General features: G+C 42.6%; 1 protein-coding gene across 2 annotated transcripts in view; it reads left to right on the forward strand.

The window, feature by feature from the left end:
• Positions 1–780: 780 nt before the first annotated feature.
• Positions 781–20,453, forward strand: part of LOC144493468 (prolyl endopeptidase-like) — a 131,088-nt gene continuing 111,415 nt past the window's right edge. The window contains exons 1-3 of one of the 2 annotated variants that reach the window (XM_078212418.1): positions 781–900; positions 5,779–5,853; positions 10,958–11,091. In XM_078212418.1, the coding sequence (XP_078068544.1) occupies positions 862–900; positions 5,779–5,853; positions 10,958–11,091 (248 nt within the window). In that variant the 5' untranslated portion in view covers positions 781–861. Of the gene's footprint in view, positions 1,350–5,778; positions 5,854–10,957; positions 11,092–20,453 lie in introns of both variants that reach the window. The other variant, XM_078212419.1, reaches the window with a different exon arrangement.

Below are 20,453 nucleotides of genomic sequence, written 5' to 3' on the forward strand. Positions count from 1 at the left end.
TCATTAGTTGCTGAATTGTTGCCACAGTCCCTCATCTTGTCAGGATCTGGCAAAGATCTTTTACATGACCTATGCACTTGACTTCATGCCAACCTTATATTAAGTTGATCCTTCTCTACACCCTAGCTATGACTGTAACACTACATGCTGCACTCTCTCCTTTCCTTCTCTCTGTACGGTATACTTTTTCTGTATAACGTGCAAGAAACAATACTTTTTGCTGTATACTAATACAGGTGGCACAGTGGTCAGCACTGCTGTCTCACAGCATCAGGAACCCGGGTTCGATTCCCGGCTGTGTGGAGCCTGCACATTATCCCTGTGTCTGCGTGGGTTTCCTCGGGGTGCTCCGGTTTCCTCCCACAGTCTGAAAGATGTGCTGGTTAGGTGCATTGACCATGCTAAATTTTCCCTCAGTGTAGCCAAACAGGCGCCCGGAGTGTGGCGACTGGGAGATTTTCACAGTAACTTCATTGCAGTGTTAATGTAAGCCTACTTGTGACACTAATAAATAAACTAAAACTTAATACATGTGACAATAATAAATCAAAGAAAGTGAATGGATAACTGCAAGTTGTCAAAGTTACAGTGCATGACCGGGGAAATTTACAGGGTTGATGCTGAAACCGTGCTTTGAAGAGATTAAGTTAATTAGGTGGGGATGATGGCACCCACCCATGAAGCTGAGACAGAGAGCTATCCTGTGGAAGGGAGGCTCAATGAGCTGTTGCTCTGGTTCATGGTATCCTCCGGTCGCTGGGGGCGCTGAGTTCCGGTAGCGCATGGGCTGGGGAGGGAGAGGAGCTCAGCGACGTGTGGGCGCGAGAGGCGGACGGCGGTTGGTGCGCGCGGCTGGGGACAATGGCTCTTAGTTACCCGGAGGCCAAACGGCTCGAGGCGGTGAGTGAGGGGGAGAGCGGGACGGGGGGGGCTGCCGCAGCCTGGACCCCGAGCCCCCGGGACTTTGCTCAACAAAGCGGCGCTCTCCTGAATCTGGACCGGAGGCTTGAAGTCTGTTGATGGTTACAGGCAGGGGGTGGTCAGTCACCGGGAGGGTTGGCAGGGTGGCCATTTCTGGGGAGGGGTTGGCAGGGTGGCCATTCCCGGGGAAGGGGTGGTCGGTCCTGGGGAGGGTTGTGTATTAAGTCAGCATCTGTGCAGCAAGAGCAGACATGGTAAATGTTTTGGATGCAGCCCTTTCTCCAGAACTGTCTGCTGTGGTTGATCTTGAGCTTTGCTTGTTTTGACCATCCTTAGAAGCCTTTCTTCCTTCGGCTTCCCAGGGGAGATGGATTTAGCACCAACTGTCGTGACCAGCTCCTTGTATTCAGCGTTTCACCTACATACATGTACTTGGAAAAACATTTTTCTTTTTGTCTGATTTGTTTTTTCTCTGATTTGTTTTTTCTCTGTTTCCCTATACTGCCAGCATTTCACTGTGATGTAATTCCAGAGATACTTTATTTATGGATATCTGAGCCAAACAAACCCATGAAGATCCTAGATTTTTGACCATTGATCAGTTCTGAGTTTACAATCACAGTGAGGTGGCAGCATGAGCATTATAATTTGCTAGTGTTACTGCTCCTGATTGTGAGTCCTGCGGGAATTGTACAAATATAGGTGCTATATGAGGGCAGATTGGATTATGGATGATGTGTCACATTGTTATCCTTGCTCTTGAAGCTCACATTGAATTATGACTACTTGGGTGAGATTGGAAGGTATCTGATGGTCATTCAACTGTATTGAGAGTCGAGGTGGATTGTAAAATAAACTCTTGATTTGTAGACTTAAAGAATAGTTCAGATGCTGATGATTTGCAATGTCTAACTGTGTTATGTGAAATAATTGGTAAATACATTCAGTTGAAAGAAGCCAGATTTTGAAAGAAAATGCTGAATAAAATTGTTTTGACAGCAAGAAGTTTACAGGACCAAAACTGAACAGTGGGATACCAGGAGTTGGAAGTAGAATATATAGCCTGCTATTTTGTGAACTTGTTAGTTCCCCCTTCCCTCTAATCTAATGACTCTGAAACCAATATGTAGGAAAAAAAACTTGAATTTATAACATGCCATTCATTATTTCAAAATACGCAAAATATTTAAGTTAAGTCAAAGCTGATGCTGGAAATCTGAAATAAAAACAGAAAATGTTGGACAAACTCAGCAGGTCTGGCAGCATCTGTGGAGCAGGAAACACAATTAACGTTTTGAGTCTATATGACCCTTCTATAGAACTGAAAAAGGATAGAATTGTGATGGGGTGGGGTAGAAAGTCAGTGATGGGTCGGAGTTAAGGAGAGATTGACAACAATATCCCTTGTTTTGCTCCACTGAGCTCTGACCTCTGTTCTCCTGTTAACACATTCTGCTATCCTACCTTTGCCACTATTAACACTCTTCAGTCCCTAATGGCACCATTAACCACCCCTTTGTCTCATGTCTATGACATTTGTCAATTTGTGTAGGGTAGGTCATGCCTGACTAATCTAGCCAAATTGTTTTGAAGCAAATGGTGGATGAAGGGATGTGAATGGATATTATAAATGCAGTTAGAGAAGACATTTGATGAGGTTCCACAAATGAGGTTATTGGCAAAAATGAAAATGCAGAAAACTGCTGGAGCTTTTTAATATGGGTTGGAAATTGGTTGAGAAGTAGGAGACAGTAGGCGTAAAAGGAAAACTTGCATCACAGAATCTTTACAGTGCAGAAGAAGTTTACTTGGCCCATTAAGTCTGCACTGGTTTCAAAGAGCAGTCTACCTTTTCCCACTCCTGTGCCTTATCCCCGTAACCTTGCATATTTTTTTAGATGGCAATCCAATTGCATTTTCAATACCTCAATAGAATCTGCCTGCACCACTCTCCCAGGAGACTCCTTCCAGACTCCAACCACCTTCTGGGTGAAAAATATTTTCCTCACATTACTCCTACTCCTTTTCACCCATTCTTTTGAATCTGTGCTCTCTAGTTTTTGATGTACTCTTTAGCGGGGATAGATTCTCACTCTGTACTCTGTGGAATGTCAAATATATTTAGTGGTTGTAGTTGACACTAAAAGTTAAAAGGGACAGTAAGTGATGCAACTGGGAGCAAGAATTTGCAGAGGGACACAGGATTAAGTAAAAGGGAAAATGATGGCAAATTGAGTTCACGGTGGGCAAGTTTTGAGATTATCCACTTCAGCTGAAAACAAGGGAAATCGGAATCTTTTCTTAATGGTGAGAAACTAGAAACCATAAAGGAGCAAAGAGATATGGAGAACAAATAAATTGCTAAGAGCTGGCAGACACAAAAAGTAATCAGAAAGCCTAATGAAATCTTGGTCTTTATATGGAATTCAATGGTGTGGGGGAGAGGACAGAGAGCAGGTTGTACAAACTCGTTTAAAAGATTGAGTGTTGATCTAATTTTGGACTTTAAAGTAACAAAAGAATTTGGATAGATAAAATTATATCTAGTCAGTTGAAATTATATTCAGTCACAAAGAAGATTGGATAGAAAATTATTTCCTCTAAGTGGGTGCATCAGGAAAAGGGGGACATCATTTTTAGGTTAGAGTGAAGCCATTTTTAGGAGCCAAATCAGGAGACACTTATTCACACAAATGGTAGTGGAAATATGGAACTCTTCCCAAAAGACTGTTTCTACTGCAGCAATCGGAAATTGGACTTCACCTGACAAAGCGCTCCGAAAGCTTGTGATTTTAAATAAACCTGATGGACTATAACCTGGTATCATGTGACCTCTCATCTTGGAACTTTCAAGGCTGAGATTATCTATGATAGTTCCAAGATGAGAGGTCACATGACACCAGGTTATTGATGGCTTTTTGTTAGAAAATTGTATCAAGTGATATAGATGCAAAGTGACAAAATGCAGACAATGATCGGATTGATTGGAGGAACAAGCTGAAAGGCCTACTCCTGTTCCATGTATTACAAATGGACATTTGAAACAAAAAATGAAAAGAAAGAAACATGGGTTATTAAGCATGTGTGCAGAGAAGAAAAAATTGATGTTTTAGCCTTTTGCCCTGAAATTCAACATAAACGAGGGAATTTGATAGTGGTGCTTATTATCATGAAGGCTTAGATAGATGTTTCCAGTGGCTGAAGAAGGCACAGATTTAAGGTGATTAGAAAAAGAGTTGGAAGACAGGAGAAGAATGCACTGCCTGATAAGGTGATGGGAACAGATTCGATAGCAGCCTTTCAAAGGGATTTTGATAAATATGCAGAAATTTCAAGGATTTGGAGAATGAATTGGAGAGTGGAATTAACTGGATTTCTCAGTCAATAAAGACTTGAAGCCAAATGGCTCCACTGTACTAAAGGTTTCAATGCAGCACAAATATGCCTCTTGCGCAAATTATGTATTAAGTATCCAGTTTACTACACCAGTTTGCAGCCTAGAACAAAAATCTAGCTGGTGCATCTTTCTACATATTAGAATGAAAGCTGTACTATTGACTGTTGCTGATTTTTAAAATTTGTTCATGGAATGTGGGCATCACTAAGTGGTATTGGTGAACCACTTTCTTGAATCACTGCAGACCATGTGGTGCAAGTATTTTCAAAGTGCTGTTAGGACAGGGTGGAGTTACAAGATTTTGAGCCAGCAACAGTGAAAAAATTACAGTGAAGGAAATCCCACGTCAGGATGGTGTGACACTAGGAAGGGAGTGAATCAGTTGTTTGTGTACTCGCTGAATGTTGATTGAATACATGGAAAGATTATATTTTGTATATTGCAAAATAATGAACACCAAATGATATATGGCAGTTTTTCAGCCCTGAAAACTGGGGGTGAGTTTAGCTCAGTTGGTTGGACAGCTGGTTCATCATACAGAGCAATGCCAACAGTGTGGGTTCAATTCCTGTACTGGCTGAGGTTATTCATGAAAGCCTGCTTTCTTAGCCTTGCCCCTCACCTGAGATGTGGTGACCCTCAGGTTAAATCATCACCAGTCAGCCCTCCCACGCAAGGGGGAGAGCAGCCTATTATCACCTGGATCTATGGCAACTTTACCTTTATTCTGAATCTACCATATTTCTAGGCCCTGAGCAGCCCAATGCTCCCAAGTTGCAGAGATCACACCTGTTGAGAAGACTAACCTAGTATTTGTTGAGAGTGATGGCGGAGGAAGCACAGAATAGGGGAAAGAGAAAGATGGCTCCATGATGGAATTGACATTGGTTTTGAAGTTGAAGTTTATTTATTAGTCACAAGTAAGGCTTACTTTAACATCGCAATGAGATCACTGTGAAATTCTCCTAGTCGCCACATTCCAGCCCTTGTTCAGGTCAATGCACCTGACCAGCACGTCTTTCAGACTGTAGGAGGAAACTCACGCAGACATGGGGAGAACGTGCAAGCTCCACACAGACAGTGACCCAAGCCGGGATTGAACCCAGGTCCCTGGCGCTGTGAGGCAGCAGTGCTAACCACCGTGCCACCGTGCTGCCCCTATTTGTCATTACATTCAGGAATTCCTGTAGAATGTAGGATTCTTCTTGATATGTGAATGTCAATCAGATACAATTGTGTTATGTGCTGTCATATTGTACAGCATTGTGGTAATATTCCTCCCGCTATCTGGATGTATGGCTGTTGTTATTTATAAACTGAGCATAGGCACCAGCTGCAAAATTAAAAGTTGTTTGAGGTATCCGATGTTTTCAATACAAAAAGCAATCTTTAATATTGATTACATTTTTAAGTGCTGTAATAAAGATTTATATTCATTATAACATTATTTCTATTATCAGACTGATGTCTATCATGGCTGTACAATCGCTGACCCATATAGATGGTTGGAAAACCCTGATAGTGAAGACACTAAGGTAAATATAAGTTTCTGTCACTTTGAATAATGTCCACAAGGATATGTTGTTTATCATTTTGAAAAAAAAATTCTATTAAACTTGTACAGTTCTATTTTCTGTGATTTTAAATATACTTTTTAACTTTGCTTATTAGATTTTAAATTGGGCTGAAAATACTGCTTCTTGAGGAAATTGAAGATGTGATTTCTAACCAAAGTTTTCTTATTGATTAGTATTTATTTGCACTGACTTCCCTTTTCAACTAGAGATGATGATTCTTGCTGGGATAAAATTTTATTGGCACGATCATATCTCTGCATATCTAATCCAAGTGGCATTCTTATTGTGGGACGAGACAGTGAAAAGTGATTCAGTCAGCCCAAACCTCAGTACTTATTTAAACTTCTCAGCATTATAATTTAATGAAGATTATAAATGGAGTCCTGGTTTGTATTGATTCATCTCCAGATTTTCTTTGCTCAATGATGCTGTAGATTATTTGCAGCTCATTGCTGTATGACTTGTCTGGGAATGAAGATCCCAGGTCAATCTCTTTTATATAGCTTAATGCTACACTGAGCATTGCCTCTATCCAGTTGACTGAGAGAATATCATTTAGAGTAAATCAAGAGAAATATTTGTGTCCGAAGGATCACTAAGGGCACAGAGAAAGGTGTCTGGGAAAAGAAAAATTCAGTATTAGGTGGGAAATTCTGGAGTGAGCTATTGTGAGCTAGAATGCACTGCTTGGAAGGATAGTGAAAGAAGATTCAAAAGGGAATTGGATCACACTTGGTTGGGAAATATTTACAGGGAAAGAGCAGGGAGGAGCGTTCTAATTGTCCAGCTCTTAAAGAGCCAGCACAAGCATGATAGGCTGAATGGTCTGCTTTCTTATGTTATTCTGGATTCTCAAACATGACACTAAGGTCATGGCTTACTGGGCAGCGGTGATCCCAAACTTCTGTATGCTTTGGAGACTCGAACAACCTACAGCAGGCACCTCAACGCACTGGAGAAGTACTGTCAGCAGTGCCTTCGGAAGATCCACCAAATGCAGTAACAAGAAAGAGAGCATCCTCTCCCAAGCCAACTCGCCCAGCATTGAAGTCCTAGTCACTCAAATCCAGCTCCACTGGACCAGACATGTTAGTCATGCCTGATACCAAATTCCTGAAGCAGCTACTATACACTTAACTCAATTGTGGTAGGACACTCCCAGGATGACAGAGGAAATGCTTTAGGGATGTCCTCCGAACATCCCTGAAGAGATCAAACATATCTGTCGATTATGGTAGATCCTGTCTTCTGACCAACCAAAACAGAGAAGGCTCATTCGGGAAGGCACTGAACACATAGAGAGACTTCAGGAACATGCAAAGACGAAATATCTGAAAATGCACAGACCTCCAAACGATCTACTCAACCCTTCAAGCAAAACCTGTCCACATGTGGAAGAGTCTGCAGATTGCATTTCTGACTTATCAGCCATCTCAGAACCCATTGAGCAGAAGTGGAAGCAAGTCATTCTTAATCCAGAAAATTGCCTAAGAAGAAGACAACATATTTGATTATTTCTGTTTTACTCTCTGGGGTATGCACCAACTAACCTGCTAACAGCTGCCTTGTTGATTAGATGCGTGAGGTCATGTGGCAGCAGGCTGGAGACAAGTCTGTGTTTCTTCTATGGGAAAGTATCTCGGCTTTAAATGACACCATGCACAATGCAGAAAAAACTTATTTCAATAAAATGTTTTCATAGCTCTTCTAAAATAGTGGAGAGAAGATTTTCAAATCGAGATGTTAAGGTGCTCATGTGCCAATACTAATGACCCATCATGACATTTAACAGCTCTGATTATCATTTGTGCCTACCTGGAGTTTTGTAGTTAAGGTTGGAATCAAAGTTATCAAGGAGGTAGGGATGTGGTAATGCTGTTGAGCCACTCTTTGGTGCACTACAGTTCTCCAACTGCTTATTTGGGATCTAATGTCTACAGTATTATTTCTGAGTGGACACACTTAAATGTTTAGTACTCTGCAAACTCTAGTCAGAGCTAATCAACATTTTTAGCTTGCTTGTTCCATTTGCCATAGATGTCTTCATACAAGTCAACCGTTGACCTTTGATGCCTCCAAAAACAGGCTCAACTTATAAGATGTGAAGCACCAGTATAGATGTTTGCCATTTTGAAATGTGCAGGAAAAAAATACCACCAGTGATTCATACTAAATTAATATGGCATATTTTATTGAACAAATTGTGCAAATATATCTTTACAAAGAAACTGTTATAAAACCCTTCAAATTTCATGTCCCAAATATCTGATGCAAAGAGTTCATTGAATTCATTGATGCCATAACAAAAAGTGACTCAATGTAAGGATCCCACTCTGGATCAGATGTGGCAAGTTTGGTTGCAGAATCATCTCCCAAAAAAATCACCTTTTCACCCATTGAATCAGCTTTGAATAATGTGCTGACAGTTTGTGCACCAATAGTGTCCAACGATTTGTTAACAAAGCTACACACGTCATCAAGCGGGGCAGCACACATGTTTCCATTTGTAGCGAAGGCTTTGTTCTCCATCAGTCTTCCATCTGTTCCATTTGGCATGAACATAATCCTTGAATGGTTTGTTGAGGCACACATCCAAAAGTTTGAAATATGGACGTTAGATCTCCAGTATAACTGCAGTCTGTGTGTTATTTCTTCACAGGCACCTCTTAATCCCATCCATTAGATGGGATCTGAACGTGTCCCATACTTAAAAGCTGCATTCTTTACATAGCCCACCAGGACACCTGTTTGACACATCAATCTATAACTTCAGTCCATTCTCATCCATCCAACCATCATCATGGACATGCACAAAATCTCCTGTTAATTTTCGGCATATTTTTATATTTGAAAGTTGCCATAGGCTTTAATTTCATTCCAATGGCCACATTGGCTAGTATCACCATAAATCTTGTCAGCGTTTATTGTCCTTTCCCTAATTGTCATTGTAAAGTTGGTCATGAGCTGCCTTGAACCGCTGCAGTCCATATGGTGTACATATACCCGCAGTGCTGTTGTAAAGGGAGTTCCAGGATTTTGACTCAGACAGTGAAGGAATGGTTCATTGTTACAAGTCAGGATGGCATGAGAGGCAGTATTGTTCCCCTTGTCCTTCCAGGTGGCAGAGCTTGTGGCTTTGGAAAGTTGTCAAAGGAACAGTTGCTGCAATGCATCTTGTAGATGATACACACTTTTGCCACTATGTGTCAGTGGTGGAGAAGTGTAGCAATCAAGTGGGCTACTTTGTCTTGGATGGTGTCGAACTTGTGTTGGAATTGCACTCATCCAGGCAAGTGGAGAGTATTCCATCACGCTCCTGACTTGTGTCTTGTAAATGGCCAAGCTTTGGGGAGTCACGGATGAATGACTTTCACAAGAGTTCCAAGTCTCTGACCTGCTCTTGTAGCCATGATGTGGAGATGCTGGCATTGGACTGGGGTAGCGCTCCGAAAGCTAGTGGCTTTTGCAACCAAATAAACCTGTTGGACTTTAACCTGTTGTTGTGAGACTTCTTACTGCTCTTGTAGCTGCAGTATTTATATGGTTGGTCCAGTTCTTGGCAGATAGCAGTGAGAATGCTATAATTGGCCACTCGCAATTAAGAGAAAATTTGATGTGATTCCTGTCACTTGTTATCCAGAAATCCCAGCTGGATGTGTAGGTGTACATCAGTGAGGGTACGATCACAGCCAGCAATAATGTCTCATGTGGTTGTAGAGCTTGTCCAAACTCGTCAGAACTCAAGTTTACATGGATGAGAGTTATTTGTAACCCACAAGAAATTGTCAGCTTTTGGAGGAAAAAAGAAACTTGTTACAGATTCATAATTTTATATTTGTGCAGCTTTATTTGCTATAGAATCCAGGTCATATGATGTTGTCTATTTTTTAAAGGTGGAAATGTTAAATGAGGGCTACCATTTTTAAATGTTCAAAATCAGATCTAGTACCACATCCTAATTTTAACAGAAGGTAATTATGAATAAGAATCCATGCAGCCCATATTAGGTCACTCATCCATGAAGTTTCAGCAGTCCACCCCAATGCCACTTTTATTTTTTGTTTAAATGATTGATCCATTTTGCCTCCATTTATTAAATCTGGAATAAATTCTACTTGTTGAACACTTGCGTGCTGGACTATTTCTTGATATCAGGACAACAATTTTGTGTGTCCTACCCTTACATTTACAAATGGGTATGAAATTACAGGTGTCTGTTTTCCCTCTGTTTGTAAATAACACCCCGTTATCCTGTTTCAACCAATTCAAACATATTTGTTTATTCGAAACTAATTTGTTATTCTGATTTTCATTTTACTATGTCTTAATTTTATTTATTCCACCATCAGAGTTCAACTGCTAATACACTACAATCATCAGACAGATGGGGTGAAATTTTCCAGCTGTGCTTGCCCCAAAACTGGAAAACCCTGCCCAAGGCCAGTGGACCTCTCCATGGTCTGCCCCTCGTCTGCTACGATTCCCGTGGCGGGCAGAACGGGAAAATTCACCCCATAGTCTTTTACGTTTTCAGCAAAGCCCACCCAATTAAGGAATGTTGCTGACAATGCAAGTGAATACTTGAAGCAAAGGCTTTGCATTTTTAAAGTTGTGTGCTATTGTACTGATGTATTTTGTTCAAAATATAACCTGGGATGTCTTTGTTCTATTATTCAAAACAGCCATTTGCAGTAGATTGTGTGCACTTATCAAATGCTTGGTTGAATATATGAAACTTAAATATCACTTTCAGCTTGGAATTTTTTCTTGGCTTGCTTTTGAAAATTTAACCTTGTACCCATTAAACCTGTAATACTATCATGTTATGTAATGTTAGGTTATACTTTTGGGTATCAAATTGACCAGTTTAATTTTCTTTGTACTTCTAACTGCTTCGTAAAATGGTATAGATGCATAAGTTAAACTATTTAATTGAGCACTTTTGCTGTCTGTTTGAAAAGGTAAGATATATTTTTGTTTGTGGTGAATTAAGCTAAAATGACAGAATGCATCTTGCATGAATTTGCCAAATTTGTAATTTTCAGTTCTGAATCTACTGTAGGCTTACGTGGAAGCTCAGAATAAATTGACATTACCATTTTTGGAAAAGTGTTCAATAAGAGAAAAGTTCAAAGAAAGAATGACAGAACTTTATGATTATCCAAAGTACAGCTGCCATTTTCGAAAAGGAACAAGGTACAATTGAAAGAATATATTACAAAACATGGGTACTTTGCTATTATATTTTAAATTTGTATTTTATTACCGAAAGCAAGTTGATATAAACTTGACATTACTTATTTGCATACTCAAAGGTTTGCATACACCAGGTTTGTGTTTCAGCTTTGGTTGAGCTTATTATTTTCTTAAATCATTCCTTGCATGTGGGTTATGTTGATGAATGCATTCTGTCCATCTCTAGGTGACCTGTGAAAGATGGTAGCAGGCTGCCTTTTTGGAAATTATGCTTCCAATATTTTATTTTTCTCCTTTTGCAGAGCTTCTTTGTATAATTGAGTGCTCTAAAGGTCATTTGGTAGTCTTATAGTCTAAAGGCATGGAAGTAACAGGTTATGTACTACTTCAGTTGAAGACTGCAGATGGTTGCACACAACTTTGAAAGTTGCCAGGCAGCCAATTGGTCACCTTTTAATCATTTTAACGTGAAAAGAGCATCAACCTGGTTTTCTTTGGGTTGAGGGTTTGTGGATAAGCTCATAATCATCAGCTGGAGTTGCTACCTGGTTGAGGGGTGATCTGATCAAGTCTTTCAAGATGTTAACAAGAAAAGATAGGGTAGATAAAGATAAACTATTTCCACTGGCTGGAGATTCTAGAACTCGGGGGCATAGTCTAAAAATTAGGGCCAAGCTATTCACAGAATCATACAGTGCAGAAGAGGCCCTTCGGCCCAACAAGTCTGTACCGACACATTAGAAACACCTGAACTCCCTAATCCTATCTGCCAGCACTTGGCGCATAGCCCTGAATGTTATGATGTGCCATGTGCTCATCCAGATAGGTTTTAAAGGATGTGAGGCAACCGCTTCTACCACTCTCCCAGGCAGCCCCCCTCAATACACTTACCCCAATCCCATGCACTTTAATCTTGCACGATAATCTCTTGTGCGGGACTTTGTTAAACGCTTTCTGAAGGTCCAAATATACCACATCTACTGGTTCCCTCATGTCAATTCTACTAGTTACATCTTCAAAGAATTCCAACAGATCTGTCAAGCATGATTTCCCCTTCATAAATCCATGCTGACTCTGATCCTGCCACTGCTTTCTAAATGCTCCGCTCTAAAATCCTTAATAATGGATTCGAGAATTTTCCTCACTACTGACAAGCTTACTGGTCTATAATTACCTGTTTTCTCTCAACCTCCCTTTTTGAATATTGGAGTGACATTAGCTACCCTCCAATCTGCAGGGACTGTTCCAAAATCTATAGAATCCTGGAAGATGACCACTATTGCATCCACTATTTCTAGAGCTACTTCCTTAAATACTGTGGGATGTAGATTATCAGGCTCTGGGGATTTATCTGCCTTCAATGCCATCAATTTTCCCAGCACCATTCTCTACTAACATTGATCTCCCTCAGTTCTTTCCTCTCACTAAATCTTGCATTCTCCAACATTTCTGGCATTTGATTTGTGTCCTCTTTTGTGAAGACAGAACCAAAGTATGTATTCAGTTGCTCGGCCATTTCTTTGTTCCCTATTATACATTCCCCCGTTTCTGTTTGTAGGGGACCTACATTTGTCTTCACCAACCCCTTTCTCTTCACATATCTGTAGAAGCTCTTAGTGTCAGTCTTTATGTTCCCTGCAAACTTTCGTATTGTATTTTCCTCTTCTTAATCCCTTGGTCCTTGTTTGTTGAATTCTAAACTGCTTCCAATCCTCAGACCTATCAGTTTTCTTGGCCATAAGACCATAAGACATAGGAGCGGAAGTAAGGCCATTCGGCCCATCGAGTCCACTCCACCATTCAATCATGGTTGATTTCAACTCCATTTACCCGCTCTCTCCCCATAGCCCTTAATTCCTCGAGAAATCAAGAATTTATCAATTTCTGTCTTGAAGACGCTCAACGTCTCGGCCTCCACAGCCCTCTGTGGCAGTGAATTCCACAGACCCACCACTCTCTGGCTGAAGAAATTTCTCCTCATCTCTGTTCTAAAGTGACTCCCTTTTATTCTAAGGCTGTGCCCCCGCGTCCTAGTCTCCCCTGTTAATGGAAACAACTTCCCTACGTCCATCCTATCTAAGCCGTTCATTATCTTGTAAGTTTCTATCAGATCTCCCCTCAACCTCCTAAACTCCAATGAATATAATCCCACGATCCTCAGACGTTCATCGTATGTCAGGCCTACCATTCCTGGGATCATCCGTGTGAATCTCCGCTGGACCCGCTCCAGTGCCAGTATGTCCTTCCTGAGGTGTGGGGCCCAAAATTGCTCACAGTACTCCAAATGGGGCCTAACCAGTGCTTTATAAAGCCTCAGAAGTACATCCCTGCTTTTGTATTCCAAGCCTCTTGAGATAAATGACAACATTACATTTGCTTTCTTAATTACAGACTCAACCTGCAAGTTTACCTTTAGAGAATCCTGGACTAGGACTCCCAAGTCCCTTTGCACTTTAGCATTATGAATTTTGTCACCGTTTAGAAAATAGTCCATGCCTCTATTCTTATTTCCAAAGTGTACGACCTCGCACTTGCCCACGTTGAATTTCATCAGCCACTTCTTGGACCACTCTCCTAAACTGTCTAAATCTTTCTGCAGCCTCCCCACCTCCTCAATACTACCTGCCCCTCCACCTATCTTTGTATCAATCTATATGCTCCTTCCTTAGATTGGATACTCTCTCTAATTTCCTTTGTAAGCCATGGATTGGCCCTCTTACCCATTTTGCTTTTGTGCCAGACAGTTGCTGCAGTTCCACCATGTGTTCCTTGAATGTTTGCCATTGTCTATCCACTGTCATCCCTTTAAGTAACTCTCCCCAATCTATCAAGGCCAACTCACGCCTCATATCCTCATAGTTTCCTTTATTAAGATTCAGCACCCTAGTCTCTGAATCAACTACTTCACTCTCCATTTGATAAAAAATTCTATCATGTCATGGTCACTCATTCCCAAAGGGTCTCGTACAGCTAGATTGCCAATGACCCCATTCTCATTACATAGCACCCAGTTTAAGATGGCCTGCTCTCTAGCTGGTTCCTCCACATATTGGTCAAGAAAACCATCCTATATACACTTCAGGAATTCCTCCTCCTACGGCATTGTGGCTAATTTGATTTGCCCAATCAACGTGAAGATTAAAATCACCCATGATCACTGATGTTCCCTTATCACATGCATCCCTAATTTCGTGTTTAATGCCATTCCCACCATCACCACTGCAGTTTGGGGGTCTATATATGACACCCACTAATGTTTTTTTGCCCCTTGATATTTCTCAACTCTACCCATACAGACTCCACATTGTTAAAGCTAATATCCTTTCTCACTATTGTGTTAATTTCCTCTTTAACCAGCAGTGCCACTCCACAACCTTTTCCTTTTATGCCCCTCCTTCCTAAATATTGAAAATCCTGGGACATTCAGTTCCCACCCCGGTCATCCTGCAGCCATGTCTCCATAATCCCAATTATATCGTAGCCGTTTACATCTATCTGCACAATTAGTTCATCCACTTTATTGCAAATGCTCCGCACATTAAGGCACAGAGCCTTTAAGCTTGTCTTTTTAGCATTGTTTGCCTTGCTCCCAATATTTTTCTCTTTAGCCCTGTTTGAACTTTGTCCTTGGTTTCTCTGCCTATCACTTTTCTTATTCCCTTCTCCACCTTTTGTTTTTGTCCTTGCTCCATCCTTCTCTGACTCCTTACATAAGTTCCCATTTCCCCCTGGCACATTAGTTTAAACCCTCGCCAACTGCTCTAGCATACACTTCCCCCTAGGACATCAGTCCCAGTCCTGCCCAGGTGTAACCCATCCAATTTATAGAGGTCCCACCTCCCCCAGAACTGGCCACAATGCCCCAGGAATCTGAAACCCTCCCCCTGATACCACCTCTTCAGCCATCTGATATATCCTGTCATTTCTACTCTGACTAGCACATGGCACTGGTAGTAATCCTGAGATAACTGCCTTTAAGGTCCGATTTCTTAACTTTCTTCCTAGCTCCCTTTATTCTGCTTTTTTTACCAGTCATTTGTACCGATGTGTACCACGACCACTGGCTGTTCACCCTCCCCCTCCAGAATGTCCTGTACCCGCTCTGCGACATCCTTGACCCTAGCACCAGGGAGACCGCATACCATCCTGGAGTCTCACTTGCGGCCACAGAAACACCTGTCTATTCCCCTTAAAATTGAATCCCCTATAACTATTGCATTGGCACACTTTTTACCCCTCCCCTCTGCAGCAGAACCAACCGTGGTGCAATGAGTTTGGCTGCTGCTGCTTTCCCCAGAGGGGTCATTCCCCTCAACAGTATCCAAAGCAGTATATCTGTTTTGCAGGGGAGTAGCCACTGGAGATTCCTGCACTACCTGCCCATCTTTCTTGCTCTGGTGGTCACCCATTCCCTTCCTGCGGAGTCTGAGTCTGCGGTATGACCACCTCTCTATACGTGCTATCCATGATACTCTCTGACTTGCGGATGCTCCAGTGTCTCCAGCCGCCGCTCCAGCTCTGAAACTCGAGCTTCCAGGAGCTGTAGCTGGAGACTATTCCTGCACACACACACAGATCCAGGGGACTGGAACTGTCCCCAGCCTGCTACATGGAGCAAGAGGAGCAAACCACGGCTTGGAGCTCTCCTATCATGTCTTACCTCCCTAAATTAAACTTTTGAAAGATGTCTTGTTTCAGATTATATCCAATTCTCTAGGGCCTTTCTTTCCTGCTCCTCGTTACTACCAAATTATAAACCACAATTATAGTTACAAACTATAAACCACAGAAATTACACAAAAACACTATTGTAGTGAACAACAACAATTACAATGCCAAGATAAAAAAGAAACGAAACAAAACTACTTACCAGTCACCAACCAATCACTTACCTGCTGGCTGTAAAGGCACGGTTCGATTTCTTTCTCCCTCTCACTTGCCCACAGGTCTCCCTCTCGGGCCCGCCTCTCCCGAAGATGAGCACCTCTTCCCCCTCAGCACTGAATTCCTGATGCCCTCACTCTGGCTGAAACTCACCCCGGCTGCAGTCTCTCTCCCACTCTTCAGGGTTAGTGCTTGCTAAAACCACTGTCTTTTATACAGCTGAGGTGAGCCAGGATAACTCGTGCACCAGTCTAAAATTCCTAAGTTTTCACACCTATTGAGGCCCTAATCAGGCTTCCATTGCTTGATAGATAACTGCCACTTGGCTAACTGGGTCAGTTGCTTATTGAAATTTAAACTAGACTCCTGATTTTTAAAGACAAAAAAAAGAGAAACACCAGTAGTTACCCACTCAGCTCCAAATTCCTGATGCACTCACTCTAGCTGAAACACACTCCAGTTGCAGTCTCTCTCCCACTGGCATGCGCAGGCTCACTAGATCAAGTCGCCCCTTAGCCTCCTCTGCTCCAACTAAACAACATAAGAAGTCTCACAACGCCAGGTTTAAGTCTTAACAGGTTTATTTGACAGCACAAGCTTTTGGAGTCTTGCTCCTTCTTAGATGAGTGGGGAGTTGTGTTCACAAACAGGGCACATATAGACACAAACTCAATTTTCAAGATAATGGTTGGAGTGCGAGTCTTTACAGGTAATCAAGTCTTAAAGGTACAGACAATGTGAGTGGAGAGAGGGTTAAGCACAGGTTAAAGACATGTTTATTGTCTTCAGCCAGGACAGTTAGAGAGATTTTGCAAGCCCAGGCAAGTTGTGGGGGTTACAGATAATGTGACATGAACTCAAGATCCCGATTGAGGCTGTCCTCGTGTGCGGAACTTGGCTATCAGTTTTGGCTCAGTGATTCTGCGTTGTCGTGTGTCGTGAAGGCCACCTTGGAGAACACTTACCCAAAGATCAGAGGCCGAATGCCTGTGACTGCTGAAGTGTTCCCCCGACAGGAAGGGAACACTCCTGCCTAGTGATTGTCGAGCGGTGTTCATTCATCCGTTGTTGTAGTGTCTGCATGGTTTCTTCAATGTACTTCATGACACACGACAATGCAGAATCGCTGAGCAGTAACTGATAGCCAAATTCCGCATGCAGGAGGACGGCCTCAGCCGGACCTTGGGTTCATGTCACACTATCTGTAACCCCCACAACTTGCCTGGGCTTGCAAAATCTCACTAACTGTCCTAGCTGGAGACAATACACACTTTTGCTTAACCCTCTCTCCACTCACATTGTCTGTACCTTTTAAGAGTTGATTACCTGTAAAGACTTGCATTCCAACCATTATCTTGTAAATTGAGTTTGTATCTATATGTGCCCTGTTTGTGGAACACAACTCCTCACTCACCTGAAGAAGGAGCGAGACTCCGAAAGCTTGTGCTACTAAGTAAACCTGTTGGACTTTAACCTGGTGTTGTGAGACTTCTTACTGTGCTTACCCCAGCCCAATGCCAGCATCTCCACATCCCAACTAAACAACCCAAGCCTATGCAACCTCTCTTCATAACTTAAATGTTCTGCATCAGGCAGCATCCTGATGAATCTCTCTGCAGCCCCTTCCGATAATATGGCGACCAGAACTGCACACTACTCCAGCTGTGGCTTCACTAAAGGTCTATACAACTCCAAAGTAACTTCCCTGCTTTTGTAATCTATGCCTCGATTGATAAAGGCAAGTGTCCCATATACCTTTTTCACCACCCTACTAACATGCCCTTCTGCTTTCAGAGATCTGTGGACAAACACACCAAGGTCACTTTGTTCCACAGAACTTCCTAGTGTTCTACTCCTTCCAAAGTGTATCACCTCACATTTTTCAGGATTATGTTCCATCTGCCTCTTATCTGCCCTTTTGACCATTCCAGCTATATCTTGTAGCCCAAGATACTCCGCCTCACTGTTAACCACCTGTCCAATCTTTGTGTCATCCGCAAACGTACTAATCCTACGTCTCACATGGTCATCAGTGCCATTTATGTAAATGACAAATAATAGGGGACCCAACACGGATCCCTGTGGTACACCATTGGACCCTGGCTTCTAGTCACCTAAAGCAGCCCTCTGTCTCCTACAACTGAGCCAATTTTAAATCCACTTTATCAAATTACCCTGCATCCCATTTAGAACATAGAAAGCCACAGCACAAACAGGCCCTTCGGCCCACAGGTTGCGCCGATCACATCCCCACCTCTAGGCCTATCTATAGCCCTCAATCCCATTAAATCCCATGTACTCATCCAGAAGTCTCTTAAAAGACCCCAACGAGTTTGCCTCCACCACCACCGACGTCAGCCGATTCCACTCACCCACCACCCTCTGAGTGAAAAACTTACCCCTGACATCTCCTCTGTACCTACCCCCCAGCACCTTAAACCTGTGTCCTCTCGTAGCAACCATTTCAGCCCTTGGAAATAGCCTCTGAGAGTCTACCCTATCCAGACCTCTCAACATCTTGTAAACCTCTATCAGGTCACCTCTCATCCTTCGTCTCTCCAGGGAGAAGAGACCAAGCTCCCTCAACCTATCCTCATAAGGCATGCCCCCCAATCCAGGCAACATCCTTGTAAATCTCCTCTGCACCCTTTCAATGGCTTCAACATCTTTCCTGTAATGAGGTGACCAGAACTGCGCGCAGTACTCCAAGTGGGGTCTAACCAGGGTCCTATAAAGCTGCAGCATTATCTCCCGACTCCTAAACTCAATCCCTCGATTAATGAAGGCCAGTACGCCGTACGCCTTCTTGACCGCATCCTCCACCTGCGAGGCCGATTTAAGAGTCCTATGGACCCGGACCCCAAGGTCCTTCTGATCCTCTACACTGCTAAGAATGGTACCCTTCATATTATACTGCTGCTTCATCCCATTGGATCTGCCAAAATGGATCACCACACACTTATCCGGGTTGAAGTCCATCTGCCACTTCTCCGCCCAGTCTTGCATTCTATCTATGTCTCGCTGCAACTTCTGACATCCCTCCAAACTATCCACAACACCACCTACCTTGGTGTCGTCAGCAAACTTACCAACCCATCCCTCCACTTCCTCATCCAGGTCATTTATGAAAATGACAAACAGCAAGTCTCCCATGTGGGATCTTGTCAAAGGCTTTGCTGAAATCCATATAAAGTACATCGACTACACTACCCTCACCTATACACCTGGTCGTCACCTCAAAAAATTCAATCAAACTTGTTAGGCATGACCTTCCTCGGACGAAGCCATGCTGACTATTCCTGATCAAGCTTTGCCACTCCCAAATGGAGATAGATGCTCTCCTTCAGAAGTTTCACTAATAGTTTCCCTACCACTGATGTGAGACTCACTGGTCTGTAGTTTCCTGGTTTATCTCTCCAACCCTTCTTAAGTAGTGGAACCTCATTAGCTGTTCTTGAGTTGTCTGGCACCTCCCCCGTGGCCAGAGAGGAATTGAAAATTTGGGCCCCAGCCCTGTAATCTCCTCCCTTGCCTCCCACAGCAGTCTAGGACACAATTCATCTGGACCTGGAGATTTATCCACTATTAAGACTGCCAATACCTCGTCCTTCCCCATGTCAATTTGCTCAAGAACTTCATAGTCTCTCCCTGAATTTCATACCATCTTGGGTGAAGACTGATGTGAAGGATTCGTTCAACACACTACCAATGTCCTCTGGCTCCACCCACTGATTGCCCCCTTGGTCCTTAAGGGGCCTACACTTTCCCTGGTTATCCTCTTCCCATTGATAAACTTATCGGATATCTTGGGATTTTCCCTACTTTTACCAACCAGAACTTTCTCATATCTCCTCCCTGCATTCCTAATTGCTTTCTTAAGCTCCACCCTGCACTTTCTATACTTCACTAATACCTCTACTGATTTGCTCCCCTTGTACTTTTAAAAGCCTTTCTTTTCCTTCTCATCACATCCTTAAAATCTCCAGTCATCCATGGTTCTCTGGGCTTGTTATTCCTACCTATCACTCTAGAGGGAACATGCTGGGCTTGCACCCTCCCCATTTCCTTTTTGAATGCCCCTTCTGCTCTTCTGTAGATTTTCCTATTAGTAGCTGCTCCCGCTCTACCTTGGCCAGATCCTGACTTATTTTACTAAATCTGCTCTTCCCCCAATCGAAAACCTTATTTTGCAGTTTGTCTATTTTCTTTTCCATAATGGGCTTAAATTGTACCATGTCGTGATCGCTATCACTAAAATGCTCCCCTACCATTACCTCAACCACCTGTCGGGCTTCATTCTCCAGAATCAGGCCCACCACAGCTCCCTCCCTTGTTGGACCCTCCACATATGGATTTAAAAGTTCTCCTGTACACATTTAAAGAAATCTGCTCCATCCAAGCCCTTAACACTGTGTATATCCCAGTTAAAAGCAAATTACTGCGGATGCTGGAATCTGAAACCAAAAGAGAAAATGCTG

Source organism: Mustelus asterias, chromosome 5 (genome assembly GCF_964213995.1).
Source record: "Mustelus asterias chromosome 5, sMusAst1.hap1.1, whole genome shotgun sequence".
Taxonomy (NCBI): domain Eukaryota; kingdom Metazoa; phylum Chordata; class Chondrichthyes; order Carcharhiniformes; family Triakidae; genus Mustelus; species Mustelus asterias.